Genomic DNA, 20,546 nt, shown 5'->3' with positions numbered 1-20,546 from the left:
ATAAGAAAAAAACCAGCACCTCTTGCTTGAACATGTGCAAAAGGATTCTAGAAGTTGAAATTTTAAAAAAAAAGAGTTCTTTATTATTTTGGAAGGTGTATATTTTCTCATGTCTACCTGATAAATATGTCATGGAATAATCTCTTTTGCCCTGGTAGCTTGATCTAATGTAATTCAATTAATCTGCAAAAGACTAAGAAACGAAATCTTTTCTGGTATGAGTAATATTTGTACACAATATAGGGTGGAGAAAGCAAATAAGTAAATAAAGTAAATAAAATAATCAAATAAATCTACTTGGTTATATTAGTCCAGTGGGATTACAATGGGTCATCAGGGAGGCTAATCATCTAGAGACAACCTGAACTGAATATTAAATGGTCAAATCAGCACAACTGTTTCCCACAATACTGAAAAAAACTGTACACATTCCAGCTTACCTAGTGGAGGAGTCATCTATTTTGTGAATTCACATTCATTATTTCAGGTTGTCATATGCATTTGAGTAGTTTTTCAAGCTTAAATCTCTGTCCTCTCCAGTATCTGTGCATTTCCTGGGACCCCATCAGGTAAAAAAAAAAAGACCTTTAAAACGAATCTAGTCCCTCGGTCTCATGTTGTTCTCTTTGTAATCCTACAGGCGTATTGCCAAAGGTGTTTCTGTCCTCACCCATGGGGCAATGGCTCTGCGGAGGGACCAGGGAGCCACCAGCCGAGCGCAGTACGCTGGCAACTGTCAGAGCGACGGCAACCAGACCCATCGAGTGCCAGACAGAATCAAGTAAGTGGCAGGAAGCGCGAGGGACAGAGGGTGACTTTGAAGTTTGCTGTATGTGAGAATCTAATGTGACTGGCATCAGAGTGAACAAGCAAACAGTGCAACGGCATGGAAAGGCAAATAGTTGCCAACAGTTTTAATCAAATGTCCTCATTCAAAGCAAACCCAGAGAGCTGAGTCATTCTGGCCTGAAAACAGCTGCTTTGTTTTTATAGCAACATTTTACAGATGGATAAACTCCACATAGAAAATCCATGTTTTCACTGCTGGTTTCATTCTGCATTTGTTAATGCTAAAGATTTACTGCGCAAATCAGCCACAACATTAAAAACACTGACAAGTGAAGTGAATAATATTGATCATCTCATTACAATGCAATATGCTGCTGGGAAATCTTTGGCCCTGGCATTCATACTACTTTGACACATAAGATCTGTCTAATTGTCTGTTAGAGCTCAAGGACACTCATTCCAAAGACCACTCACTGACACTGGTGCCAGCAGCCTCCCCCAGCACGACAATGTGCACTGTCACACTACCAGAGCCACTGAGAAATAGCTCAGGGAACAGCACGAAGAACCCAAGGCATTTAGACGGCGTCCAAACTACCCAGAACCCAAAACCGATCAGGACCCGCCAAAATAAGACCAATCCACAGAGGCCCCAGACCGCAGCCCACACGACCCACAGGACTTGCTGACACTGTCACAGTGCCAAAAATCACAAGACACCCCCATGGATCATTTACCCATGCCCCAAAGAGTCAAAGGCTGACCTATTAGGTCTTTTAGTTTAGTGACTGATTGGAGTGCATTGCAATCATGCTGTCAAGCAAACATTGTTTTTGCTTTGCATTGACCATTAAATTGCATAATGAAGGAACGTGCAAATAGTTGACTGATTTAGCAACTGTGCAACATCGTTCTCAGTCTTAGTCCATTAGTGCTCCTTTATTCTGTATGACTGAATTGAGGCAGTTGTTTATTTAAAAACGGGCTGTTTGTTTCAAGACAAAACTTAAATATGTGAGAGCTTCACTAATGTAAGAAAACAATTGATAGATTTGTGGGGAGTATTTTGAGTTGTGCACTGCTGATGTTGAAACTACTGCTTGGTGATTAAAATACTGAAAACCTTTTCAGATGCTTTTAAAAGTCTGTTTATATGCAGATTAAAACCTAATATATTTTCTCCAGTGTTTAGTGGAAAGTCTTGACTCAGACTCAAGTTCGTTAAGTTCAGTCAGATGACTTCCATTTGAAATGGTTCATTACAGCAGCAGAGTATAGTTAGTTTGGTAGTTATAGAGAGTTTGGTTTATCACACGCAGATATGTTACAAATAACATTTGAGTGTGATGGTGGACGCTGATTGATGTCAGGCAGCAGATGCAGGGCAGCAGTAATACTTACATGTCCGATGGAGGAGGAGGAATGTTTTCAGCTTACACAGACTGCCATATTGATGTCTGTTTGGTATATTTTGTGAGGAGAGTGAGGTGTAGTATTGTACCCTGTGTCACACAAATGGCTGCATTTCTAGTTTGACTGTGAATATACTGACATTAGGTGCAATGGATGAGTTGACAAACTGGTTATAACCAAATTTACCATTTGCATTTAGGACAGTTTGCCCTTCACAATCAGGGAGACTTTAAATATGTGAAGCAAAGAAATAAAATAGCAGAAGTCCAACTTTTAACTACAAGCTTGTTTGACTGCTCCTGCTCTTTGGCACAATTCCCTCTGGGAACTGTGTGGTGGAGTTGGGTTTTACTCTCAGCTGTGTCAGAGCTACAGAAACCATCTGGTAACTACTGCTACTGTATGCTTGTTAATTGTGTGCAGCTGTATTGCATTCACAAATTAACTGCTATTAACTGTAACACTTAAAGACCTTCTCCATCTGTATAGTGTTCTTTCAAGGGCACAGACCATCATTTTGACCCTTACCATCTTTTACAACGTGGAGTTCCAGATGGTTCCATCTTTGTAATGCCAAAAGAAAGTCATTTGTTCCGTCGGCTATTGGTTTTTAAACAGATTTTGAACATTTCCCCTCAAGGTTTATATACTGTTGTACACTTGGATCTAGTATTGTTTGTGGATGGATGAATGGGTGGATGGATGGTGTTGGTATGCTGTCTGCAAAGCCAAAGTCCCCAGAGTGCATTTAAATTGCATGCTAATCAAGACGAGTGAAATATATGCATGGAAAGCAGTTGGTGTAGTCATAAGTACAAAAACAATTTATTAATATTGTGTAAGTATTGAGCGAGAATACTAAATGAGTTGTGGCTGTGTCTTCATCACCAGCTGTTTCTCATATCTCGTGCCTCTGTCACAGCAAAATGTGTTGCTGGTATTAAATACTCCAAAGTTCATTTTTGGATAGTTTGTAAAAAAAAAAAAATTGTAATGTCGGACTGTCTGGGGATATTTTTTTTCTCAACGCCGTAAAACTGCAAAAGATGCAGTTACAAACATTTACAGGTGTTTGAGATCAAAATGATGGTAACAATGGAATTTGTGACTCTGACACTTTGAGAATGGGTTTGTTTGTGGCTACCATTTTTAAGCTTTGAATTAGCATCATGGCATCAGGCATCTTGGGTTTTGTCCCCAGTGATGACTTTAATGGGTGCATTACTAAGTCATCAATTAATACTTGTTGGCTTACTGCAGATGCACTGAGCAGAAATAGCTCAGTGAAGGCATCTTGGTAGCAATACTTATACTGTTAACTGCACAGGAAGTCATATTTGTCAGATAATGTTTTAAAAGAAACACAGAAACACTGGATAGGCTCCAGTTCAACAACTCAAAATAGCTAAGGCGAAGCCTAGCAGATGGCACCAGCATGCACCTGTCATGAAAAACAGTTAAGCTCTCAATAATGCATGGCTTAAGTCTATGTACAGGTAAATTCTGTTATTAAAAAAAGTTTTCTCAAAGAGTGAACTTTGAGAAAACTTTGAAAATGTAGACCAACATTATCTTTGTATGATGCTGTTTATTTGTCCTGTGAAGTTGGGCATTTTTTCATGGACATTTACAGGGAACAACCTTTGCACCCAGCCACTAGTGGCCACTGGAGGAATGACAGTTTTGACACTTCTGAGTTTGCAGGTACAGGTGTCAAGGGGGGTATTAACCCCACCACTTTACTTCCACATTCTGTTTTTTTTTTTTATATTTGTAACTGCCCATACGAGTTATCATCAATCCAGGTGGTAGCACAGAGCTTTGTAAGCCTTGTGCTCCTTGAGCAAGAAAATGAACTGACAAGTGAACAAAACAAAACAATTCTGCCACATTAACCCAGTGAAACACGAGGCAGGTTTAAGGAGAGACTCAACAATAAGTCTAAATTACAATACTTAACCACAAGAAAGAAAAAGCAGTTGTAGTTTGTACGTATATGACAGATTGATGACAATATCAGGGAAATCTTGCCTGCACAGACGAGCAGATCAACTGCAGATGGATGGTTACCACAGGTTGCCTGCCTGCACTCTTTAATGAAGTGAGCAGGTTCATTTTAAACTCGGCAAAACATTTCATGCCCTTCAGAATCTTGCTCTCCATCAGCAGCAGGGCTGTCTGTCACGCTGACGGGCGCAGAGGCTCATGGGACTCTCATCGAGTGGCAGTGATAGTCCTCGCTACAGCTGCATGAACGACACCTGTAACACATGAAGGGTTTTTCTCTCCGGGGAGATATACACCTTTCCAAAAATATCTCTGCTCTGACTGAAGTGGCACTGCGAAATAAAACGTAACCTGTTTTTAGCTGCTGTGTGGCCTTATTCACATGCAAACAACTTGGGAACACTTAATTGTGAATTAATAGTAATATATGAAAAGCCCACTGGAAATCTTGAAAGCTCAACTTGTCATTTTAGAAGTTAGGGCTGATGAAATCCAATGCAATTCAATACAGTTTAGCTCACATGCAGTTAAACCTACTTTATATACCAAGCTAAACAAGCGACATTTGAGAAGGGGCAAAAAATCTATGTGTAAATCTTTACTGATGGTTAATAAACTGTGCTGTCAGAGATGAGCAGTGCCCACAGATTTACAAATTAAATTTCTTTGCCAGTCGTAAACGGAAAGATTGGTTTGGGAGAAAGAAAAAGAATCCAAATAAATATGTTACACAGTGAAAGCTGTAAAATGACCCTAGCAAAGCACAGTAAGACATCAAATAGACTGTTTGACTATTTAATCTAGATTAAATTCATGTGGTTACAGTTAAAATCCTCCACTTCCTATTTGGAAAAAAATAAACAACTAAATAAATAAATAAAAGCTGTTTGCTCAGTTTGCAGTTACTTCCCATTATTGCCTCTGTGCACAAAACAGTTGGCAAAGAAAAAATGCTCATGATCACCTCCTCAAACCAAACTACGAGGCTCTTCTGAGCAAAGAGCATAAAGTATTTAAATAAATAAAAGTCCAATCATGCTTCTACAGTGAGGATGACGACTGTACTCGGCCTTCAAGGTTATCAAATTCAAAAGAAACCTCCATTAAGACCAGCTTTATTTAATTCTTCACTTTGAATCTTCTTCAGACTAAAACAACTCCAAACATAAATATGTTCTTCACAACACCATTAATGCTACCACTACTATACCGTCATGCTCTGTGCCAGAGAAACAAATAATAAAGCTACATGCTTTTTAAACTACAAGACATGGTGTGGCAGTTGATACCTGTTTTTACTGGTGTAATATTTCCACTGTTGAATTTGTCAACCTTGTCACAAACAGCGCAAAAACACTGATTGAGGAGGATTTTTCAAAACCCCCAGATGACATTCAGTAGGGTGGAAGCAGTGAATAGCCTAAAAGCTGATGAGTGGAAAATGTTTGACCTTGAAATGATATGAATTTGTTTTATATTCAGTTTTTTATCTGTGTTTCGATTCAGAGCCATTATAGGAATAAATGCTCCTTCATGACTGATCGTGCAATCTGTTGTGAAGCACTTTCTGAAAATGCCTCCCGTGCGATGCTTGTTGTTTGCTTTTGTTTTTTTAAAAGCTGCAAAGTAGTGTTACAGTACTCGTACCTTTTTAACCCCTTAATCCCTCGTATGTCATATTTGATACAGTTTTCCTGAGTTTTCTTCTAAATAAATTGCTCAATACATTTTTAAACAATAAATTGTAACAAATGACAGATGTAAGAGATATAAAACAAATGAAAATTCATATTTGCATTTTTTTTTTTAATGTTTTGATTTAGCAATTGTCCATTATTAAAGAAATTTGAATTTCCTCGCGGTTATTTCATGGTTCAGGATTTAAACCATGAAATAAATTCATGCTATCTATGTTTTTATACAGAAGGAACCCTTAGCTTTGGGCTTATTAATGGATCTGCACAGCCAAGGTAGGGGAGGGGCTAATTGCATTAAGAGATTTGATTGGGCAATCCAGTGTCGGTAATGAAAATGATCGAATGGGCTGCTGTCAGCATTTGTACGACAGCTGCACAGGGGCCCTTAAAGCCAGCCCATTGGCCCAAAAGTGTGTCAGCCCACTGGGAAAACGGTATGCCAGATTCCCACTCCATGCATAAATTTCTTCTGTGTGGCTGCTGCATTCAGCCAACTCTCATCCTATGAAAAATCAGGTGGGGAAAAAGGATGTTTTGGAGCCGTTTTGCTTCATGACAATCTCCATTAGTCAGTCTTTCTACTCTTTGTTTCTGACAAGTGAGTAAAACACATAATACACAACTATTGCTACAGAGCTGTGTTCATCCAAAAAAAGTGAACAACCAGCTGCTTGTGTAGACAGACTTTGCCACACAAATATCAGGATGTGGAGAAAGAAGAAAAGGAGGGGACTGAAAGAAAGGGAACGTGTGAGATGGAAGTTTGGCAGGCAGAGCTGGAAGAGAGTCGAGAGGACGGATGGAAGAGAGAGAGAGTAAATTGAAGATGTAGATGACAGCAGACAAAGGCAGCGATAACGACGATGATGATGGTGATTTGGCTGTCTGCTTGGAAATCATTTTGCAGCTTCCAGCCATCAGATTGCAAACAACAGCAGCAGTGCAGAATGCGAACACGTACAGCACAACAGATCGAGCCATAACAATGACATTCAGTCAGTGCTGTAAACTCACTGGAATACAAAACTTATAAAAAGTTGAAATAAACTACATTTCAAAACATGCCGTGACAAGCAAGACTTTAGCTTTTATTCAAAGATGCGCATTTGTGATAAAGAGTATTAACAATGTCAAAAGATTTGTTTTTCAGCAACTTGAATTTATTCAGCTACAAAGGATTCCAAAAGTAAAAAAAATGGGTAAAAAAATGCCATTTTATTGTCAAACCACCTGCATGAATTTGACTTTAAGAGTTTTATCTGGACAGTTGTTGCACTACATTGGTGTAATCCATTAGGGGTCCATACAGAGCATTCAGATAAATGACAGCAAAGTGGACTTTCCTGGTAAAGTGGTTTGTGACATTTCTGTTAACGCTACAAGCCAAAAGATTCAGTTTACTTGATACCAAAGACTCTATGAAAGACTGTCTGAAATGTTAACCCTGTGCAGTCTTTCAACGCGGGTCGACCCTGCCTGTTGCAAAAAAAGTAACATCCCTGTCAAGGCAAACTGGAAGATAAGGAAAGGCATCTATGAGCTTGTGGGTACTTTGTGATTACTCCTGTATATGCATGCAATCAGGTGCACCCTTCACTCATCACTTCTGGCAACATCCAAAATGATCAAGTCGAGACATGTTTGTGGGTAAATTGTTGCTTCTCAACAGGATGATGATTCCAAAGTGCACATCTTACATCATTTACTTCACACATTCCTGAGAAAAAATTGCATCAACAGCCAAGAATTTTTTTTTCTTCTGATAATTTTGACAAAGGATGCAATTTTTGGAAAAAGCTACCTCTGAGGATTGCAAACCAGTTTTCTTTAGATCACATGGAGCATGGAGGGCCAGCCAGGGTCCTGCTGAGCTAGTGTTTGGCTGGAGTGCAGCATTCCCTACTAACAGTGGGAAGTTACACAATTGTTCAGCCTGATGCCCCGTTTAACAATGTTTTTATTGTTATTATTATTTCTTAATCTATTAAAATGTTAAAATTTGAGAAGATACTGACAAAGCAGATGCAATTAAACAGAAAGTGTGATGAGTAACTTTCACACATGACTTGTTCTCCCCATCGTGCTGTTAAATGCCAAGAAAACAATCTAGTATAGATTGTTTCCATTCATTTATTCACTGATTTATTGTCCCGACTAGGAAATTAGTTTTACAGAAAGGTCTCAAGAAATCGTCCATATATATATATATTTTACAAAAATAAAAACAATACTAAATCATAAGACATAGTCCTGCAGTTATAAAAAACACATGACGGTAGGGTTCAGATTTAACATAAACTGATTTAACAAGTGCATGGGGAGCAAAGTCTTTTTGGTCTTATTACACTTACTCATGGTGTTCTGTATCTGCAGCCTGAAGGAAGCAGCTGGGTGGGTCTGGCTCTGTGACTCTCCTCAGTCGCTCGGGTCTTTCTACCTGCAGCTCATATATTGCAGGTAGTGGATTCTGTGGGAGGCCTGTTACTTTGCTGCCTGTTGTGCTATCTTTGGTTCTAACATTTCCAAACCGAGCAATAGAGTCATCATTTCTCTACCTACATTAAATATGTGCAACTTACTCAATAATTACAGGCATTGATAGCGATTCTTGACAACTGCCTCCAGATTGGCATCAAATTATTATCAATGACCAATTCAAAGTATTTATATTATAAGATGTTCCACCGATTCAATATATCTACACTTCATATTGGTCTTCAATCGGGGGTGAGAGAACTTTTTGAACTTGATAACCATGTCCTTGGTGTTCTCAGTGTTTAGCCGTAGGTGGGTTTGGTCTCCACCACCGGCCGATGTTTATCTACATCAGTATTAAGCGTGATGATGAATGTGTTGTCTGCAGTTGTTGCTATTTCGAATAATAAAGAATAAAAACACTCAACACATTTTGGGTTAGAATATTTGGCTGATGGGAGTTTTCTAGTCTACTGTGAGTCCCTAAGCCCTCAAGGTGTGTCAAAAGGAGGTGAAGTAAAGTGATGCAAGCATCTTCTGCCCCCTCTCTTTGCTCAGCCTCAGCAGCTGTTGTTATAGTGCCTGACCATTGTACAGTCTTCTACTGCTGTGTCTGTTTTAAAGATACAGTACTGAGAAAATGCACCTGCAGGCTATGGGTTTGTTAATCAATTTACAAACAGTGCAGCGCTTAAACATTACCGTACTTAGTGCTGTAAACAGTACTGTAAGTGACAGTTACAGTGGTTTAAATGCTTTACTGAAGTATGAAGTTGCAATCTTTGTTTACTTAAGTTTCAAATCTTCAAATGATAGAGGCTTCTTTTCAATCTACTATTTTTATCAGTCAGACGCACTGAGCTATTTAACCAGATATACACTGATCAAACGTAACCTTATGAGTACTGACAAATGAAGTAAATAACACTGAAATTGGTAAGTGCAGAGATTTAAGCTTTAAGAGTTTGATGAGAGAAAAATTGTAACGGCTAGAAAACTGGGTCAGAGGATCTCCAAAACTGCAGCTCTTTTGGGGTGTTCCTGGTATTAAGTAATCAATATCTGGCAAAAGGAAGAATCTGGTCCAAGGAAGGAACAGTGGTGAACCACCAATGGGCTCACTGATGCACGTGGGGAGAAAAGGCTGGCCTATCCAGTCCCACACATGTTCCACTTTAGCTCCAAAAGCTGAAAAATGTGATGCTAATTCTGATAGAAAAGGTGTCAGAGTACACAGCGCATTGGAATTTTTTGTATATGGGGCTGCAAAGCTGCAGAACAGTCAGGGTGCCCACGCTCACCATTGTCCACTGTTAAAAGCACCAACGATGGCTGCAACAACAATGAACTTCAGACCTGGACCACGGAGCAATGTGGATAGCTGCGCATGTGCGTCGCCTACCTGGGGAACACTTGACACTAGGATGCACTATGGGAAGAGCTCAAGTTGGCAGAGGCAGTGTACTGCTGGGAAACCTTGGGTCCTGCCTTCCACGTTATGTTACTTTGACACGTAGTACCTTTCTAAGCATTGTTGCAGACCGTATATACCCTCTCATGGTGTTCCCTGATGGTTGTGGCCTTGCAGCAGGATAATGCGCACTGCCACAGAATGTAAATGGTTCACAAATGGATTGAAGAGCGCAACAGTGAGTTTGAGGTGTTGTCTTGGCTCACAAATTCCCTAAATCTCAATCCAATTAAGCATCTGTGGAATGTGCTGTACAAACAGTTTTAATCCATGAAGCCCCCACTTCGCAACTTACGGGACTCAAAGGATCTGTTACTAACATCTTGGTGGCAGATATCGCAGCACACCTTTGGGGACCTTGTGGAGTCAATGGGCCAGAGCACAATATTAACCCTCTCAGGCTCAAATTAAACTTTTTTTTGCTAATGCACAACCAAGTCCTGCAGTGGTACTTCTGAGTAAAAAAAACTCATAAAATATGTATGTGGGGTAATCAGGTTGTTAGTTTTTAACTGTTGCAAATCGGCAACACCTGCCTCGAGAGGGTTAAGCAGGTGGCCATAACAGCATACATTAGTACTGAATGAATTACTTGGAGATCTTAGGTTGAGACTATATAGAAGTATTATTGCACAAAAATTCCTTTTGCAATAACCGTATACTGTATATTTGGGGATTTGGAGCATTTCATTTTCATTATTTTTCTAATTTAGAGAGTTTGCTTATTGGTTGGATGAAGCAGAATTGCAGTCTTGGTGGGTTTTTTGGTTTTTGTACAGACCAAACCTGATATACAGCAGGTATACTGTATTTTCATCAATTACAAAAGCTAAATGCTGCTTTTATATTAATGCATGGGTAATACTAATATATCATAATCCTCACATGGGCTATTTTCCTTTGGGTACTTTTACTTAAAACATTCATTACAAGGGTGGATAGCACATATCAGCTATTTTACAGTTGTACATTTTCAAATGACTTGCTCAGACATGCCCTTAGAGAATCCTCAACTCAATCTGTGATGATAGTCGAGCTCTGTCCCTTGTCTTACCTGTACCCGAAGCAGTACATCGCCACCTGCTCAGCAACTGAATACCAATGAATTAGCCTAAACCTCACTTTATAAAGGCCTAAACTTAAAACTGTCACTTCACCTTTTCCAATAATCAGAATCCTTTTACCAGACTAATGAGGGGGAAAAAGCTACTTTAGCAGGACTGAAAGAAACACTAACTCCTGGCTTTTTAAAAACTCACCCAGGTGAATCCGGGTAAAAGCCAGTCATTCTGAGCATGGCGATTAAAGACACTTCATTCATCTGACATGCAGGGAAAGTAGGAAGGATTGGCTTAAAAAGGATTTAATGCCTTCAGACAGCTGAGACATGCAGTGCATTGTAACTGAATAAGTAAAATGCACAAGTGTGGACTGAGGGGGGGGGGTGTCTAGAGGAGGATCGGACAGAAGGGAGACAGTGAGTCGGGAGGACCAGAATAGGACAGCCAGGATGTGTTCTGTCTAATAAGAAAAATCACCGTAAAGGAGCACATCTTTTCCGTTTGACAGTTCTATTTGTGTTTTTCAAATTGCGTGTTGTAATTTTCACTAAATCAAAGCATTAGCTTAAATATAGAAACACAGACAAGCAGAATGTAGGCCATAACATGCAGGCAAGAAGGCAGAAGGGATGGAAGAAAATGGGTACTGTGTTATAAGTAGCTGCCGTTAATTGCAATATAGCGTATTGTTTCTCACTCAAATGATAAAGCTTAATGCAAAAACCTAATCAGATGAAGCCGAAGAGGAAGGTCAGAATAGGAAAAAAGTTGTAGATTAAAAAAAGGCTGAGAAAGGGAAAACTTAAAGCAGGGGAGGAAGCTGGAAAAAAGAGCATGAGGAAGAAATAAGGCAACGTGAAATACAAACAGGAGAGCAGGAAGAAGATGATGCCAAAAGTGGTGGGAGTAAAGGGAGACAGTGGAGGAGGAAGAGTCAGACCGAAGCTTATCCAGTCACCTCAAACCCTCAGGGGGACTGACTGCTCATCTGGAGCGGAGGAGTGTCATGCCACATGCTCGCTGTCCATCTCACTCTTTAATAACCACTCCACGTGAGCTTGATTAACCACAATCTTTCAGGATAACCGGAAAACCTGTCTAAACTCTCCCCCTGACTTCTGCAAGATTTCAGAAACTGCATCACTTTGTCCTTTAAATCTTCTTAGTTATTTTTTGATCATGCCATCACACAGCAGGTGAGCTTCTGATTACATTAACTAAAGCATTTCACTGTCCTTTTCAAAACTACAGTATATATTCATTTAACACTTAAACCTACAGTGCCAATAGCTAACAGTGGCATTTATGAAGTGTAAACAGTGTAAATAAATCTAAAAATATAGGTGACAAACATGTAGGTTGCTGTCAGATGTACCAGTGACTCACAGTGACTCAACTGAAACAGGAAATGTAATCAGATGAGATCTCTGGGAGCTGGAAGCCAAAGTTACTGTCAAATAAAATCCTAATTAGTGATGTGAGATGGGACTTGTTTGCACAGTTTATGTTGAGGATGAAATCTACACACATTTAATCTGATCAAACTGGTAAAATGTGACTTTATTGCTTTTGCTATCACATGATTTTGCAACCTTTATGCCTCTCAATAAAAAACAATTGCAATGAAAGACAGGAACTGTAATGGAGAAATATCGGGACTTTTCTCATCTGCCATTCCCTGCCTTTCCTTCCCTCCTTTTCACACCTTCTCTTGTTGCTCATCAAGATGTCGACTTGTCACCTTCCCATCTGTCGAGTTTCCTGGTCTCAATTTTGGCAAGGGCTCCCTCTCGTTCGCTCTCCTGGCTCACACATATATTCACTTTCTTTGTTTTAATTATTGGGTGAGACACCTTTCCACCTTTTCCTCTCTGCTGGTTTTCTTTCCTGTTGCACTTTCTCAGCGCTTGTAGTTCCCTCTCTCTCTCTATATATTTCTTTCCTTTATATTGATAGGTTAACACATATCCCAACAGTATCAGTCAGTATCAATAAATCTGAAATTGTCACTAAAAATGCTTCAATCTGAAGGTTACTGGGAGATTAGAGTCAGAACTAGACAAGAATACACCTGACAAAAGGTGGACCCGTTTAAACCCAAATAAATATCACTTAAAACTGTTTAAACATGAACATGCAACCTTGAACTCTTCTAGACATCAGACATCAAATAACATGGTGTATTTGCCTTAGTGCAAATTCATCTAAAGTGGACTATTTTGGTCCTGTGCTGGGGAATTCTCAGAAATATGTTCCTCGCCCGAGTAGTGCTTTTGAACACAGCATTAACCTTGATTCTTCCTTTAGCTCTCCATTCAGAGCTTGATTTTAAGGAACACCTGAAATCCATTGTTCAGTTTCTCTTGGTGTTGTTTCTCATTCTGGTTGCAGGTATGTGGAAAATGGAACTCTTGAACCATGTTTAGGGAGTTTTCTTTCTGTTGCAATCAGATCCTGGTGTTATAGCCCAGCTCTCTGTTTGGTTGACTAGTGCCTGGTAGTAAGACGAAGTCATCCTTAGCATGAAGTCCATATTGTTGGTTTGTCTGTTAGTTTGCAGTCTTTCATCCACAGTTTTTAAGATATCATGATCAGATTTTGTGTAATGGTAAAAAACAATAACAGCTTGAGTTTGTTGAATTTTGGTGAAAATCAGGTCAAAGTCAGGATGTGAAAATCAGTAAAAACATATCAACAGTTTTTATGGACTGTGTTCAAACTTGACAAGGATACACTAGAGGCCTTGGGGGATATGCGTACCTAGGTTTGCCAAGGATTCAAGTTTGATCTTCAATGTTAGTGCCTAAGATCAAAGTTGACCTTGGAAAAAATTACATTAAAACACAGAGTAAAATATCATATTATAGAAAAGGCATGGAGAGCTCAGTGTGACTCCATCCATCCATCCACACATCCATCCATCCATCCATCGACAGATGGTGCTGTTTTAATTTTTGCCATATAATGTCACAGTGTTGCAAAATTACACCCTGCATGAATACATATTAAAATCTCAACTTTACTTATTAAAATGGTCTATTTGAGTATCTTTACCCATATGGTTGAAGCTTAATTGGCTGAAATCGCTTCTAGAAGCTGTAATGCTTCAAGGTCAAAGGTCAGGGTCACACAAATTAGAAAAAAGTTTAATTTCCATTGAATCATCAACAAACTTTAAAGCAACATATGAGTCACTTGGGGACACGAGTAGGGATGGGTATCGTTTAGGTTTTATCCGATACCAGCACCAAACCGGTACTTTTGAAACGGTGCCGGTGCTTAAACGGTGCTCGAACCGGTGCTTAAAGAATGGAGAACACAAACTTTGTCCAAAAACCTCTCATGTTTAGCTGTTTCCCACTTTTTCTTTGGTCATTTTAGCCTTTCTGGCCAGGGTGAAGGGAGCATCTGCCATCAAACAGGAAGACAGCCGCATTTAACTACGACGGTGTTTGCTAGTTCACCTTACATGCATTAATGTAATAACGTGGTTAGCTTACTCAACGTAAATTACACAGGAACAACATTAAGCTACTCACGCAGAGAAGAACGGCTGCTGCTGCCATCATCATCCTCATCATTTCTGCTACACTGGCAGGGCTAGGGGCCAGGACTCTCCTCTTCGGGTTTTTGGGGGATGTTGCTAACTCCGGGTCCGATAACAGGCACCACACCCGCAGTAGATGTGCTCGGTGTGAGGTCTCGCAGCAAGCTATCAGATACGGCGCATTTCTCGGTTTTTAAAAAAACGCTATGCGTTGCCAGGTGTTTCATCCGATTTGAGGTGTTACCTCCTTTGACAGTATCACAGTATCAGCTTAAAGCACTTGTTGCAGGCTGCTGAGTTTGCATCTTTTGCTGTGAAGTACAGCCAGACTTTGACCGCTTCGCCTTGGGCATTTTTAATCTGTAGCTCTGCTCTAAAAGAACGTACGTACCTGGGCCCGCCTACTATCCTCGGAAACGTAAAATGATTGGCTAGAATTCAAAGTGTATCACATCTCAGGAAAAAAACAAAAGCACTGAAATAAAGCACCGAAATGTGCGCTGCTTTTCGGTCTGTTTACTACAGTTTATGTCAGAATGGCACCGGATACCGGTACCCATCCCTAGACACGAGCACTTTCTGTCTTTCTTTAATCTCGTTATAACAGTTTTTTTATATACACTACTATATGACTTCACAATGACACAAAAACAGTAAATTTCAGTATCACCAACACTGACTTTAGCACAAATGATCTATGAAAACAATACTGATGCCTTCATTGGGGATTCCTATACTACCAATGCTAACATTAGCATAAATGATCTATAACAAACGTCGATGTCATCGTATTGTAATAAAAAAAACAGGCTGACATCAGCACGTTGTAATGAAAACATCATAAAACATCAATGCTCTAGCATAGCCTTTGCCCCTAGGGGGTAGTTGCGCTCTCTGAGTGCTCTTGTGGAAGGATGGACTCTGGATATCAATTGTTTTTCTTTTTATTCATTTTTAACAGGTATTTCCTTCAGCTGTCTTGTTTTAGCCATTTTTAAATTGTGTTTTGGCTCTGAACTATTGCTTTAAATTCATTACATGTACAAGTGTTTGTATTTTCCCCTTTTTCTTCAGCCATTAATCTGCTTTGTTTAGTTTTTCCTCTTGCCGATGCTGCGGGCCACCTGTTACTGGTTTCCTTGGGTTCTAACTCATTTTCCTCTTTATGTAGGAGCTTCAGTATTATTTCTGACTCACTGGCTTATCTAAACTGTCTCTGCCTTGCCTGTAACAGGTCTGTGTGCTTTTACTATGAGCTGGTAATATAACAAAGTTCATAGATGGCTGCAAAGGTTGTATAGTTCTCCTTCTCTGTTATCAAAAACAAGACTGTTTGTTGGGAACAAAAAAAGAGTTTAAATTATCTGAATTTGGAACAATCCCAGCATCTATTAAGGAAACATGCCAGTTACAATTTAATAAGACAATCTTTTCCCTCATAAACTACAACAGCAGGTAGTGTGGGCTTTCTGTGGTGAGACACAAAGTAACTGGAGGTTGGGGTCACAGACAAGCAATTACCATTTGCCTTTTCATGGACAAGTAACTGAGCGTAGACTAATAATCCTGTTTTTCCTCCATTTTACGCCCTGTTCAGATGGCCATACCTCACCACACTGCAGTGCGATCTTTTACCTGATTATACCAGTTTGTCAGAGCTGCTGGTGTCTTAACTTTTGTACAGGGCGGTGATTGTATGGTGATTCTCGTAAACCCAACAAAGCACGTTTTTTGTATTTAAACTTAACCAGTGAGTGAAATAAAAAAAAAAATCAGAGCATGAATTATGAAGGATGGTATCTAGGCATCCAGTATTGCCCAAGCCAGTAGCTCAATGCACCAGTTCCAGTGCACACTCTATGCCGTATTGGCATCTAACAGAACAGAAAATTCAACGCCTTAAAACAAATTCAACAGACGTGTACTGTTTTTATCCCAGGAATCTCTAAAACACTGTGTGACTTCTTTCCAAACCATACTGTGGAGCTTACGCTAATATTTTTGGGATAGTAGAAGTACATTAATATTTAGAGGTGTCTTTGTGCTCAGACATTCAGTGTCTACCGTAGCCCTGTGAAAGACTGCCAACCTGTCCAGGATGTTCCTTGCCTTACGTCCTACGACAGCCGGGATAAGCTCCATCCCTCCTGCGAGCTTGAATTGGATAAGCAGTTTGAAAAATTGATGGATGGATGCCATGTCTACCTTTACTGAGAAGTTTTTTTATATTTCCTTAGGACAGCACCAACAGTGTGGGTCTGAGCTTGCATTCAGCCCATGAAATCTGCCATACCTAACAGGGCTGCTGTAAAAGCATGAGAGGAGAGTAAAAGGATCTCCAGCATTTCAGCCTTTAACTCTCTTCAACTTTCTGCTCTTCTGAGCCTGTGGTTGCTTTTCTCTGTGTGTTGTTACCTTCTTCGCTTCTTACCTGCATAATTTTGAGTGTTAGTGCAAAATGTCTGCTTTGAAGAACTGACACGAAACCTGAAATTTGCTTTTGAATAACAAGTAGACTGATATGGCCTCAGGTCATGATATCTGTCCTTCTCCTCTACCCTCTGTCCTCCTCTGTGGCGTCTCTCTCTCTCGCTGTCAGCACTGACCTGTCATGTTCTGACTCTCTTCTTAAACATACATGAAGTGTGTCCCCGAGAGTCGAGTTAAAGTTACATGACTCGTGTCCGCGGCAGTCGGAATAATTTAGTGACATGGAATAACCAATGAGAGGGCAAGCTGAGAATGAGTTTGGTAAAGGGTGCTTAGGGGATTTTAAAGAGGAGGGTCAAATTTACTGCATAATTATACCAAGGGTTTGTTAATGGTTCTGCCTGGAGTAATGGTGGCTCTAATGTTATTTTGTTCTCTCCTCATCGTCTGACCAATTATGTGACAAGCCCTCAAAACACTGGCTCCATCTTCCCTTTAACCAACATCTCTCTAAAATACAGACAAAAAATAACACCACATTAGTAAATACGCAGTGTTGTTAGACATTGTTAGACATTGTAGAAATTAGCACAGTGTTTTAAAAGTAGGCTTATTGGGTTATTGTTTTTAGGGCCTTTTTTGGGAACTTTCAATGTATTTTTTCTTTTTTTGAACTTGCTGTAGGTAAGCTGTTTTTAATTTATGGCCCTGGCACTGGGAAAACAATGCACACATAATAAGCACAGATGCCTACTAGGTGTACATTAAAAAATAAAAGCACATCCTTGTTCCAGGCTTCAGAGTTGCCCGTCTTACATTTTCTCTAAACAATATGAGCTTTTCCTTCTGTGTTTTCCCCATTGTTCATTAGACCGATTCACATTCCCTTTGTGTTTCTTCATTGCCCAAAACCCAATTTGCTTGACTCGCAGAAGTAAATGCCTTTGCCTTTGTCTTTTTACAATAATCTGGTGCATTTGTTATATATTTTTTTCTTCAGCAGAAAATTGGTTTTTTTTGGTGTTCTTTGTTCTTTGGTTATTGTGCTTCTTGGATTGAACCTGACTATTTGAATACTTGGTCAGGTGAGTTTTCAGTTTCAACATTTACACTTGTTCCAAATGAGACTTCAGCTCACCTCACTGTTTCATGAAACGTTGTTATTAGATTTGGTGATGTCTTGCGCTATAGTGGATACATATCTAGTGACTTTTTGAGCAAACAGTTGCAGTGCTGTCCTGGGAGTGGGGGTCTCATCCTTCAGTCCCTTCGCCGCAGGCGCACCCCCTTCGGTGTCTGCTCCGGTCAGTGAGCGGCACAGAGCAGCAGCAGTGAATGAGCTGTTTGCTCATACACAGTATCGTCTTGTGGTTTGTTACCCACACAGAGGTTGTGTCCACTGTACAGTGAAAGAAAAGAGTAACAAAGACATGTTGTCACTAACTTTTTCTTGCTGAAATCACGGAACAGCTGATCGCTGAACTTATTTTTACCTCGACTGGTTTCAGACAATATTATGGATAGGACTACCTTTTGGGGACAATAAACAATCCTATTATTGTACATAAAAAAATAAACATTTAGAAAAATTACTTAGCTGTGGGTAATATTCAGGGTATGGGGTTAGACTGCATATCAGGAAAATCTTGCCTGGGGGTCAGAAACCGTCTCACCCCGACCCCTGACAGCCTTCAAGGAAAACAAACAGCCTCTAAGAGATCAATAGGAGGCAGCATTATGCTGAGAAGTTTCGAGGCACAAGCAGAGGAACTAAGTTAAGTAGCAGTAGGGACTGCCTGCAGTCAGTTACTCATGCAGTAGTGCATTTCAGCCTGCCGGCAAGAGCAGCTGGTTAGTTTATGTTGATGTAGAGTTTTATGTTTGCATTTTGTTCATTTTATATTTTTATCATTACTGTAAGGTGTTGTAACAATCTTTGGATTCAACTATGCAATTGTGCCCCTTTGTGGTAACACTTTATAATAAGTATTGTTAATTAATAATTAACTGATGATATCTGGAAGTCGTTGTTACTGCTCAGATTTTTTTTTTTAATGTTTATTAACAGTTTACTAGGTTTTATCGACATCAGTTGCAACTTTGAAATAGCAAGATTGTTACTGCTATGAAGTTCTTTGTAAACCATTTGTGAAGCATGGATTGTATTTACAATAAGAATTCATGCTAGCTGGTTTACAAATAACCTTTAGACAATGAGACGTTTTATTTCAACAGAGCCTGTCTCATCTCTTGAAATCCAGTATTATCAAAACTAAAACATTTTGTAGCTGACGGTATGTAGTGGTGGATTTTTTTGTTTTATGATTTTTTTTTGTGATTTCACAGAATTTTCTGATCTGTCTGATATTATATTTGGGTGGAAAATGAACTCCTCAGATTTAATTTCATTCATGGAATTTGTCGACTGATTTGAGTCTGTCATTCAACTGGTTTGCATCTTTCTCCATCATATTTTCTTCTGCTCCTCCATCTCTCCAGGTCTTATACAGATATGCCCTTTCTCTCTTCTTATACTCCTTTTAACTTTTGCCTTGTCTCTAATTTTTGTTAATGTCTTTTTTCATCTTTTTAGTTATTAAATTACCCCCCACCACCCCCTCCCCTCTGTCCAGCTTTCCTTCCATTCATCTATCTGTTCCTCTCTGACCATCTCTGCCCTCCATCTCAGCTCCTCTGAGAAACAAGTTCACAAAGACATCTGATGTGCCGCTTTTGCATGTAAATTGGATAATTGGATTTGGACACAATGCATAATGACGGCATGCAGGAAGAAAGGATGGAAAGAAGGAAATCTGGGATATGAGGAAACATGAAAAGAAGCAGGAGAAATGGAAGAGACGGGAAAAGTCAAAATGAGTGTTTTGTGCATTTGAATGAATCAACACACAAGTGAAGATGATGAATACAAAGTTAAAGACCATAACATGACGGAAAAACATATTTTATGTAAAGCACTCACTATCATTAGATTTTCAGGTAGTATTATCTTGTGGCTTCACTTCACGTTTACTTTGCAGCAGAGTGTGGGATGGGAAGTGTGAGGCTCTGGTTCTCAGCTGTAAAACGGTGGAGTGCCCACTCTAGGAGGAGAATGAGTTTCTGCCCCAAGTGGAGGAGTTCAAGTATTTCTGCGTGTTGTTCACACGGGGACGGGAGACTGCCTGACAAAGTGGTGCTGCATCGGCAGTGATGTGGAAGCTGTAGTGAAGAAAGAGCTGGTCAATCTGCATTCCTGCTTTCATCTATCGCCATGAACTGTGATGGCAGAAAGGATAAGATTGCTGATACAAGCAGTCAGCTGGAGTTCGGGCATAACTCGGATAATAGCTGTTACTACTACACATCAAAAGGAGCCAGTTAAGGTGGTGCTGGCATCGGACTAGCCCACCCTGTGAAAGAGCTGGAATAAGTTGCTGGGGAAAGGAAGCCTTGGCTCTTTGATTTTACAGGATTTCTTTATAGATGCTTGAGCCTAATTTAGGGGTAGTAATAAAAGCCCAACAAACAGCCTTTGCTCCAGGGCTCACTCAGAGGTTATTGTAATCGCAGTAATTCTTTTAAAAATGTTTTTATTAGAAGCTCCTCTGTTCTGTTTCCCTGTTGCCGTGTCTCGTATGTGTCATTATGAAATGGCT

The 20,546-nt window shown here is 39.8% G+C and overlaps 1 protein-coding gene across 1 annotated transcript in view; it reads left to right on the top strand.

The window, feature by feature from the left end:
- The window catches only part of grin2da (glutamate receptor, ionotropic, N-methyl D-aspartate 2D, a), a 259,454-nt gene that overhangs the window by 136,226 nt on the left and 102,682 nt on the right, over nucleotides 1-20,546 (top strand). The window contains exon 6 of the mRNA XM_024798509.2: nucleotides 641-781. Within this exon, the coding sequence (XP_024654277.2) occupies nucleotides 641-781 (141 nt within the window). The remainder of the gene's footprint in view (nucleotides 1-640; nucleotides 782-20,546) is intronic.

Source organism: Maylandia zebra, linkage group LG22 (assembly GCF_041146795.1).
Source record: "Maylandia zebra isolate NMK-2024a linkage group LG22, Mzebra_GT3a, whole genome shotgun sequence".
Taxonomy (NCBI): domain Eukaryota; kingdom Metazoa; phylum Chordata; class Actinopteri; order Cichliformes; family Cichlidae; genus Maylandia; species Maylandia zebra.
Note: the sequence above shows the minus strand (reverse complement) of the source record. Positions and strands in the feature narration are given on the sequence as shown.